General features: G+C 33.9%; 2 protein-coding genes across 4 annotated transcripts; one reads left to right on the top strand and one right to left on the bottom strand.

The window, feature by feature from the left end:
• Positions 1-2,794: 2,794 nt before the first annotated feature.
• On the bottom strand, positions 2,795-4,461 carry LOC127855854 (uncharacterized protein KIAA1958-like). The gene is made up of 3 exons (XM_052391737.1): positions 4,204-4,461; positions 3,759-3,931; positions 2,795-3,602 (listed from the first exon to the last, which is right to left on the bottom strand). Exons 1-3 carry the CDS (start codon positions 4,459-4,461, stop codon positions 2,864-2,866), a joined length of 1,170 nt encoding a protein of 389 aa, XP_052247697.1. The 3' UTR covers positions 2,795-2,863.
• Positions 4,462-5,250: 789 nt separating this feature from the next.
• LOC127855536 (perlucin-like protein) lies at positions 5,251-10,396 on the top strand. Of its 3 annotated transcripts, none has more exons than XM_052391255.1 (6): positions 5,251-5,283; positions 7,399-7,493; positions 8,295-8,395; positions 9,046-9,132; positions 9,842-9,965; positions 10,273-10,396. In XM_052391255.1, the coding sequence occupies exons 1-6, from the start codon at positions 5,266-5,268 to the stop codon at positions 10,301-10,303; spliced, it is 456 nt and encodes a 151-aa protein (XP_052247215.1). In that variant the 5' UTR covers positions 5,251-5,265; the 3' UTR covers positions 10,304-10,396. The 3 variants fall into 3 exon arrangements, with proteins under 3 accessions (XP_052247215.1, XP_052247216.1, XP_052247214.1); XM_052391256.1 differs by lacking the exon at positions 5,251-5,283 and adding an exon at positions 6,426-6,543; XM_052391254.1 differs by lacking the exon at positions 5,251-5,283 and adding an exon at positions 6,460-6,543 and having other exon boundaries at positions 7,361-7,493.
• Positions 10,397-11,019: the final 623 nt, after the last annotated feature.

The following is an 11,019-nucleotide window of genomic DNA, read 5'->3' as shown; positions in this document are numbered from 1 at the left end:
TCTGGCATTTGACAGGGCATGATTTCTCACATTTGCCAGTGTTCATGTCACATCATGCTCCGTTACTGCACTTTGTAGCACAGTCCATATGGCATGTTTCTCTATATTTGCCGGCTGGACATACAGAGCACGACGTTGAATTGGTACATTCGGCACAAGCACTCATGCATCTGTTACATGCTAGTCCATAGAAACCGGGTGGACACCTGCACAGACCACTCGTTTTATCACACACATCTTGACATCTATCCGAGCAAGCCTGACTGCAATACGATGAATAAAATCCGTCTTTTCACTGACATTGGCCTGCATGAAAATCACACCTACCATTGATGCTTCCTGATCCACATGGGTTGTAACATATTGCACTATAGAATCCTGTCTTACATGATGTACACACACCAGCCGTGTCACATGTCCTGCAGTTGAAGCTGTTACACTGCAAACAGTCCTTACTACTGGGATAGTAACTATCAATGCAGCGTTCGCACATTTTCCCTGAGCATTTTGTACACTTATCGGAACACGTTGATTGACCTACAATGAAATACACATATTTAAATGTAGAAGGTTATCGATGAGAAAATAAGAAATAATGTTACACGTGTTATAGCATGATCTTTATAGCCTTGATTTTGTCAATAATATAATAATGATTTGAACAAAGCTATTAACTTGAACCGCGATAGCTCCACAAATAACCACAATGACAAATGCATCAATTGTTGCCATATTTTTTCACTGCGCTTAAATACAATTATTCAATCACAAAATAATTTATTTCATATAAAAAATCACTTATTATAATATCATATCCGCTTATACTGATATATATCTTAGAACTGAGTATTTTAACGATATACAATGAGGCTTTTGTGAATTAATGAAACGTACTGCATTGATAATCTTTCAACCATGAATCATAAAGTTTGATATCTATCAGGAAGTTTATTTAAAAAACTCTAACGTAACGCTTATAACAAATCACGACATATATACAACGTTTCAGTATGCTGATATGTTAAATATTACAGACCTGGATAATTATATTTTTATGATGTTTAATGTTTTAGCTTTAAACCAAATTTTAGATCAATATTTACTTATTTGTGTGCAAACAAGTTGTATATTGACCGACATTCGCCAAAAATAAAACGAGTATACACAGGCGGGCAATTATTTAGACACTCATTTAGTACACGCACGTGGAGGCTCTATGGAACAAAACAATGTAAACAAATCAATTTGTAAAGGTTTGATAATTACGGTTTCATGTTATAATTATGTATGCTAAATATTGAAACGGGTTTTTAAGGGTAACGTGTTTCGTGTACTGACAGATTTACGTCTATGTTTCTGCTACAAAATTGGACATGATGACAATCTCTTGCACGACGGTTACATTACATTCACGTATATGAGAGCAAGGAACGAAAACTCTGCGTGGAGATTGACATGATGGATTTATTTCGTGTGTTGGTACATTTGTAAACCTCAAGGAAGAGTAACCGTTAACTTTAAAAACAAATTGTGTGTGAATACTATACGCCTAATTCAATAATCGCGTGTGAATTAAAGCTGCGGATAAAAGACTACGTTTAAAAAAGTAGTAGACTGACGCACTGAACCAGGTCAGTCTTAGCAGTAATTGTTTTGTAAAATTATGGTAGGCTATTCATTAATATGCGTTTAAAAAGCTTTCGTAGTCATGACCAATTTAACTAGCGATTAAAACCGCGACACAAATATAATAATCCGAAAAACATCTTGTACAAAACGAACATAAAAGAAATCTTCGAATATAATTCCCATAAAGACATTGAGGACCATGTCCATCCACATATGCACTTTCGATACCAATTAGGTTATAATGCCATATTGGTTTACACATGTGCAAGCTTTACAGGCTTGCGTTCGAATACCAGCGGACTTAATATTTTATCAAAAAAGCTATTAATGATTATTTTTTAATGAATGCACCAATATTCAAATTTTGCTACCTATGTGTGAACGTTAAGCATTTTATATGTGTCTATATTAAGGTATAAATAATGATAGAGGGTGATAGATATAAACATGCTAATATTAAATAGACATTTGTAACAGACATGACAACCATATTATCATCCCATCAGAGCCGTGGCAGCTTTGTTCAGGGGAAAATAAGTCAGGCACTGATTATAGGGGAACCTACATATGATGTTGTTAGTATCCATTTAATTGCTTTATCGATTTGGAAGTATTAAGCTCCAAAAACTTACAATATTTAATGAATAATAAGTTACATAGAGAATAATAGGTTAGTGTTGATTATAGATCAGGTTTATCATGCGAGGCTTCGAAAAAAAAAAAGCACGAGCCTTGGCGAGTGCTTTTTCGTTTTCGTGCCTCGCATGATAAACCTGATCTATAATCAACACTAACCTATTATTCTATTTATCCCACTTTTTTATTCAGTAAACCTTTTTATTTTAACAAAATTAGTTTTCATGAGTATTTGTCGTACTTTGATAATGACTGTAGTGTAACCAAGATCAGTGTATTACTCCGCGTTCCAAAAATAACCGATGATCAAATTGTCATTTAAAAAAATCAGAATATCGTTCTGTGACAAAGAATCGTGCGTTACTAATAACAATTTTATTCATATTGAATTGCAAATCTAAAAGTTTTATAACATTAATATAACATTTAGTTGTTATATACAAGGACCTACATTTGTATACAACGTAGCCTAACACCACACACAATTCACTTTCGATGTTCAAACTATCAACTAGAACACGAGGTGCAAAACATTTGCTTCTTTGTTGTAATATGTGGTTATTTCGTGACGAAATAACAATAACAACTTGGATTTAATCTAATTATTCACATTAAAATTTTGAATGTGGAAAGTGGCACCAAAGAATTGTGAGGCAAAGTTGTTCGAACGAGAGAAAGACATTTGCTGGTGAAGTGACTGGGTGGGACGAAAATCAAGATCAACTTGTTCAACGGTAGACAGTGGTTGTGTAGGCTGCATTTCGACCATAGTTTCAGTGCATGAAGGTGAACAAGAGGAAGCTGTTTGTTTGTTACATTTACTGGACTGAGCAAGAATGTTGGAACACTTTTGCTGCTGTTCAACAGATATGGTGGAATAATTGGCTATGGACTGGACATTTTTGTGCCCTGTTATGGCCATGATTTCAGTGGGTGGAATGTTTCCATTTCGAAGTTTTTGGACCAGGAATTTGCGAACTGAGTGGTTGGTTATTCTCTTGTGCTCGGGAAAGCCGGCGTCTTTTGCCATGGCCTTCAGCATCTGACCCAGCTTGTTGACATCCAATTGTTGACGCAAGAACCACTGGGATGCAATGTCAATTGTGCGTGTTGCCAGGTAGAAAGGGTGCTGATCTGAAGAAAAATCAGATGGACGCATATTCGAGTACAGCTTGTAAATTAACACGGGATTTCTTGGTCCAGAAGTGCCGAACATCTTGGGAGACACTTTTCTTATGTCAGCGATGTTCTCTCCTGTGCGCGTTTTCGTTTGCCGCTCGTTTAACTCGAGATACTCGACACCATTCGAGTCTACACGGAGGCGGACGTCTCCCCACCTAACAAAATACAAGAATCTTAATTTAATGTCAGATATGAACAATAATAAAATACAGCATTTAAGTTGAAGCGGATGTACTTAGTGAATGGGGTGAAAAAATAATGCGAAAAATTGATACATATTTTGTGTGTTTGTGTGTAAAAATGTTTCTTACCGCAAATTGTATTGCTCCGTTGTTCCTCGCAAGCCAAAATGAAGGCAGTTGTTCAACCAGACTGTATTTAACAAGGCTTTCGGAGACTCGGTGCCAAGGATCCCCTTCTCCCAGAGCAGATCGATGTCGGTATCACTCAGCGGATGGGCCTCTCTAGGACGGTTTCCCATACCCTAAATTGGTGATTTATATTTATTATACTGTTTCATTTAACTTTTCGACTATATTTTTTAATTTAAATTTATTTTTTTAGTATTCTATCTTTCGTAGGCTTACAGTATTACTTTTAATGTGACTTTTCGACTTTTATTTATTAACTGCAACTTTATGTCGACAGGGTATTAGTTTCGTACAGACTACAATTTTGTCATAAATGATACGTTTTCTGTTGAATATGTTATTTTGCCAAATTTCTGTTAGTTATAACCGTTCATCTCAATTTTACCTGTTTCTTAAGACTTTTTTTCTTTGCATTGTAGGTGTCCCTTGTGAGTGCAAATTGGGCTCCAGTCCCTGTCATGACTGAACATCCATAGCGATGTCGTTTCAGGTACCTGTCAACACTAGCAATGATGCCACGGAGGGAGCTTGGTTCAAAATCTGTGCCATTTGACTTTTTAAGGGACAACAGGAAAGTGGCCAAATACTCATCAAGAAGAGTTGGTTCTATGTGGTGGATTTCTTTTGATTCAGCTTTTGACATAAGAAACCTTTTAAATTTGTTTATGTCAGACAAGGTCTTCGATACAGTCTTTTTATGTTCATTTTGGACAATGAAATCACCAACATCAGTGAGGTTAACATCTAAGAACTCTTTATTCTCATGCAGATCTAAAGTTGGGGGGAAGACATTGCTACTGGGTGGTGCGTTACTACTGGGGCTGGTTTCATTCTCAATGGTCAATTCAATTTCATTTGTGAACAAAATAGATGGATCAAACCCATATTGTTCCTGGAACTGGCTTAGTGTTAATTCCACTTCAGTTGCTTGTTGCTCATGTTCATTATTTAATTCATCCCAAGTTAATGAGAAATTGACTTTGTCAAATTCGTCAGACATTTTGAGGGGTTTACGATTTCGCAGACGATTGTGTTCTATAGTCAAAGGGGAGCAACTCGAACTGACTCCGTCAAAGGGGAGCAACAACAACAGAACCTATTTGCAACATAGTGTTAAATTGACCTAATACTAGAAGTTTAGTGACAATAAATGACAACAAACACGTTTTTCCTATTTGTATTTGTTTTAATGTCATTAAGATTGACAAACATTTGAGATTGTTTTTATTATTGATGCACTTGGCAAATACAGGTGACGAGGTGCGTGGGAAAAAGTAGTCCCGGTTCGGCAGTTGATGACGTCATTTCGTGCCATTGATTATAGCCTTGCCGTTGATTATACATGAAATTTAATCAAAGGGGCTTTAATCAACCGATTTCGGTGTAAAAGTGGGATAAAAATCTATATATACTCAACTTAATGCTTGTTCAACAATTTATTACACTCATGTGTGGCCATCTTATGGTTTGTATTGTTTCTGTTACTTGGTAAAATTTCTCATGGTTGTCTCATCTGCGACTCCGTTTACACCATTCAACTATAGGACTGATCAGTTTCCCACACATAATACACTTCTTTTTATAAATAATAAACAAAACATAAGAACATTCCGAAAATTCAGGTTAAAAAGTTCCAATATTGTAAATGAATTAAATTACATTTAATCGAATTCATTATCCTACGCTAGGTCCGTATGCAATCTTACTAAAATATAAACATTTATTGTACTACGTCTATATAATGTCATATTAAAAGAAAAGGTTTTTCTATTTTAAGCAAATGTATATGAACTTTATAGTTGAACTGACCACGTAGTTTCATGATACGAACGATAAGAAAGATCTCCCACAAGTGTCTGACATTTGTAAATTTCATGAAGTTGAAATTAGTGAAGACATTTCACTATTTAAACATTGATAAATAAGACCATAAACTACTTGTACATACTCAGTAGTGTTCACCATGGCACGTTACAATATCAATGAAATTCTTTGATAATGTGCGAGACTTCGTACGCCCAAGTCCATTTGTTGTTTAATATTTGCTTCTTTTAAATATTCTGACGATGTTTCGGCTTATGCGGCGTCTTGATTTAATACAATGTTTTCATGCTTTAACCGTATATTTGAATAAGAAAAAGCAATTTAAATAGCAGTTTAACATTAAAAATTAAAATTAGAAAACATAAGACATACATAAAACATTTTTTGATAATTGATTTCTGTGTTGCCCAGGTCGTGTTTAAAACAACATGTTCGTGTGGTATGCCGTTTTTGTAATGCTTGATCTTTTATGCGAGATTTAAATTCTGCCTGACCTGTGTTATGAACGCCATCTTGTATATTGAAATTAGTCTCGTATGTTCAAATAACTCAATAAATGCGTATATTTTGCACTTGGTATGTATTGCTCTCTTCTATTTATTTGCTCTAAATGTTTATTTAAAATATAATGTTCGTCAAATCTGTGTGTATAACTTAAGCAACATTTCAGTCAAAGTCGAAAGTGCCGCGACATGCATGTCAATATTCAGAAAATGTTTGTGGACAAGTCTGCTTAAATGGTATGTAATGGAAAGGCGTAATAAAAATCACTTGTCTTTGCATCGGGACACTTGTACGCGTTATTTCACGCTAGGACTCTTATCAGTTCGCGAACTTCATTATATAGAAGGGATAATGTCGAAACAACACGGTCTTGTTATTCTATTCGCTTTGTTGGCAGGTAAACAATATGTTATTGTTTTTTCGTAGTGTATGATTAAGATTTTGCATATAAGATAAAAGCAATGATTTTAACAATATGGCTAATCATTTTTGTAAAAAAATAAAAGTATTTAAAAATGGCGTGTAAATGTTTAAAACCAAAAATTATTGATGTCCATTGTTTATGGGTATTTTGCAATTTCATTAATCTTGTTCCCGTTTCAACACCTTGTAAAATCTTGCAAAAATTATACAAACGATTAGATACATAGAAATAAAATAAGTTTTATTGTATTATCCAATAGCTATAATATAACCTTATTTCATTTTATCATTCGTTATTTCAAATCAATTATCTTACAAAGTCAGAACAAATCAAATTTCCTTAAGATGTATGCAGACATACCGTGTGCTTATTTTTAAAGTGTAATGTACTTTTAATTAACTGTACATACGATTTGCAAACCGTTATAAGAGAACTTATGATCATCTGAATCAAAACAGAACGTTTTTTCACACAATATTATTCCAAAAGAGAGCAATATAGCAAGAAAAAACTATTAATCCGGGGTTACACACATTTAAAATTAACACAGATTTAAATCAAGCACCATAACTTAAATTTGTGTAGTGCTCGTGATTTAAAATCAGGATTTGTTCATTGACATTTGAGAAATGCACCGACTGAGCTAGTCTTAAGAGAATTTATTTAAAAGCAATATAGTACGATTGCTAATTGTTACGATTGGGTATACACTAATTGTGTTTATGTTTGCAAACTGTTGTAAATCATGCAAACATTAAGCGAAATAAAGAAATTTTAATTTTTACCATATATGGCATATATGGCATACACAACGAATCATGTCAACAGCCTCCGAGGGAACCGATTGTCCAGATGGCTGGATGGCATTTGAAGGCTCCTGCTACTAGTGTGCTGACAGACCTGCACACTTTACTGAAGCTACGGTCAGTACATGATCAGCAAATATACAATTGTATTATTGTTTAAAGGGACCTTTTCTCGTTTTGGTAAATTGAAAAAATTGAAATAATTTGTTTCAGATTCGCAAATTCTCGTTGAAGTTATGATATTTGTGAGGAAACAGTAATAAGGAACATATACCATGCTCTAAAATATCCATTAAATGCATCATTTGACGATTCGAAAACCTGAAAATTATAATTCGTTACAATTCGAAACGATTGAATAATTTGGAAAGTTATGTCCCTGTCGTTAAATTGTGTGACACTTCGAGCATTGCTTATATAAAGTATAAAATACATTATTTTCTCCACGTGGCCGAGTGGTGTAAGCCTTAAACTTTTACTCCAGGGTCCAGTGGTTCGAGCCCAGTTGAGGGTTACTTTATTTTCTTTCTTTAATTTTATTATTGTTTTTTACTTGAGCATTTTAGATCCTATGTTTACATTTATCAATATAAAGCATTTTATGAAAAACTTCAATACATGCCAACATCTGTTAAAAGTTCCCTTAAATGTGCAAACGTGTGTTTTAATGTAGGCTAAATTATATTTTTTGACAAAAGCATTAAGAGATTGACGAAACTTTCAATATATCTTCAAAGAAATGAACTGTCGAGTTCTTTCGTGTTTACTTATGTTGTACAAAGGTGTGTGTTATATAAGGAATATTTTCGACATTATTGAAGCGATTATTCGAAACAATTCTTAAAAATAAAAACATCGTTACGATGTTCCTGCTTATTTTAGGTGTATTGATGATTAGAACCTATTTCTCTTTTCTAGGCACTACTGTCAGCAACATGGTGGGAGTCTTATCCACGTTGATTCAGACACGGAGAATGATTTTATAAGGAATTATCTCAGAGGTCTCAGCAGATCGAGTGGTATGAGAGAACATTACATTCATAACATTTAAAGCATAGTTCTTTTTTTTGTCTGTTTCTGGTTGACGAATTTACAAAATGCAACAGTTTGGTTTAATAGTTCAATGTTTTTCAGAACAAACGTTTCTCTTGACATTGGAACTACTTGAATTTCCAATGCTCATTTTTATTTAGAAAATTAAATTAGAAATACGATCGTCTAAAATGGAATTGCGAATAATTTATACATGGAGGTTATGAACTGTGTCATCAAGTTTAAGTATTTAAAATATTTACTGATCCTTACCTTTTTGACTTGCTTATTTCACATGGCTAATAAGTATTTCTAAGTGCAACAAACAAATTATTTGCTTAGCTCAGGAAACATTTATAATTATCGATGTTCAAGTAAGGAATGCTTGAGGACAAGGTTTATGTAACCAAACACCTAAATTTACTTTGTATGATTTTGAGGAAAGGATTTTATATACCGATAATAATAACTTCTTACTTCTCGTGTCAAATAATATGGACATAACTTATACTTCTTTTTAAGATGCCTTTTGTTGTTATAGGAATAAAATTGAACTTTTAGGATTGTGACCAGCAACAATCACGCTATAGAAACATACGAAATGATATTTCTGAGAGAAAGTGATAAATACATTTAGGGCATCAATGGTGGTTGGGACTTACCGACGAATTGGTAGAGGGACACTGGAGATGGACGGACGTAAACAAACCGGCTACGTTTCTCGGTATGTTTGTTGTGTAAAGGAAATTGTTACTTTAAACAAAATTGTTTACAAAGAGAGACATGCGTTTATTTCACTTGTAACACTTAGAATAAGGACAAATATACTTTACATATAAGTGATAGGGAAGTGTAACCCGTAATTCAGTTTTTATATTGCACGAGAGAACAGAAGAACTGACGATCAAACATAACAGGCAGTGCCTTTAGTTTTTTCACATTAACGTCACATAAAATACCAAAAATGATGTAATAAGGCTAAGCGTTCATCCGATTAACTTTCAGTGAGTCAGGTAATAGATGAAATAGTTCTTGGTGTTATAATTTATTTCGAGATCGTTGTGGGCGTCTGTTTTATCCGTAATAAAATTATAATAGTTATGTTTATTATTAAGTGTGTAAAACACTCATATTATGTATAAACGGTTTTAATGTATTCAATAAAGCTATGTTTGCATACACACATGGCGACTTAAGTGCCATAATTAAATTTTTATTATTTGAAATACCCGTGAACATATGTGAACACATCGTTAAAAGGCGAATATTATCGTAACGGAAAAATATGATAGCTACAATCCAGTACTCACGTATATACTTTTCAAATATGTTCTGGGTCAGTATTAAAAATACACTAAGGCATACAATTACTGTTATGTTAAATTAAACGGTCCCATGGCACTTAGCTAGTGTTGTGCTGGCCTTGTTTCTAGACTGGGCGCCCAACGAACCGAACATTGCGGTAGAAGATTGTGCTGCAATTATACCTCTTCTAGACTTCCACTGGGCGGATGTTCTCTGTGATCGTCTTGACATCATCCCGCTGTGTGAGATTAGGTTTGTCAATTTAAGTGTGTTTTGTTTTAAATTGAAACATGGATAATTACGAATCCAACTTTGAGTATTGTTTATACGCATGACACGTTTAATAAGCAACAACATTGTATATACTATAACAATAATACATTTAATCGGTTTGTCGTGCTGTGTGTTTGTAAAAATAAATGTGTTTCTTGGATGCTAATTAAAATATGAATTATTTCTGCGAATCATGAAGAGGTTTAAAACAAAGTTGAAAGCGAATGATCAACAATAATCTACACTATGTTTTGTTTTGTCATAATAAGTTACTGTTTATTTTTAGGCTCTCTGAGGAAACTGTGATTGTTGGCTGATAAACGTTTCTGCGTTGATGCGTCTGATTTCTGGCTCAAAGCAGCGTATTAATACTTAAAATTTTCTGTAAAAAAAATAAACATACTAATTAATATGGTTTATGTATATAAAACATGATAATTGACGATGCTGCGAAGCAGCAAGTCTAAGTTATCATACCATGAACAAATTCTTCACAATGGCGACCTATGTAAAAGACCGAGCCAGTCCGCTTGAGATAGCTCGATTTTTCTAATCGGCATACCTCGCTGATTATAATTGATAAAGGTAAAGGAAGCTCAGCTATAAATAGGACAGCATATTCTGGGAAAAAGATTTAATAATAGTTTGAAAACGTTAATTTTAAATCAGTTATATTCCATCCATTATATGTTTATAGATCAATGAAACAACTATGCATTTTCTGTATTGTATTAGACATTTGTCGTGATTCAGTAAATAAATTGCGAATTAAAACGTGTATAACGTGTATAATTAACTTTCAACGCGATCATGAGTGTAAAGAAAAGTATGTCAGTGCACATACTATGTTTGATAATTCATTCGTTTGTTGGATATTGTTTGCTGTTTTAAACACAAATAAGGTCATATCGCGGAGATTTAGTTAACCTTACCATGTGTTCATGGGCGAACTCACGTATTCAAGTGCTGTTACGACTATGTGCCCATACCTACTTTCGGGAATCATCATGCAATTATTGTCGTACTTAACGAA

The sequence above is a fragment of the Dreissena polymorpha genome, chromosome 13 (genome assembly GCF_020536995.1).
Source record: "Dreissena polymorpha isolate Duluth1 chromosome 13, UMN_Dpol_1.0, whole genome shotgun sequence".
NCBI classification, from domain to species: domain Eukaryota; kingdom Metazoa; phylum Mollusca; class Bivalvia; order Myida; family Dreissenidae; genus Dreissena; species Dreissena polymorpha.
Note: the sequence above shows the minus strand (reverse complement) of the source record. Positions and strands in the feature narration are given on the sequence as shown.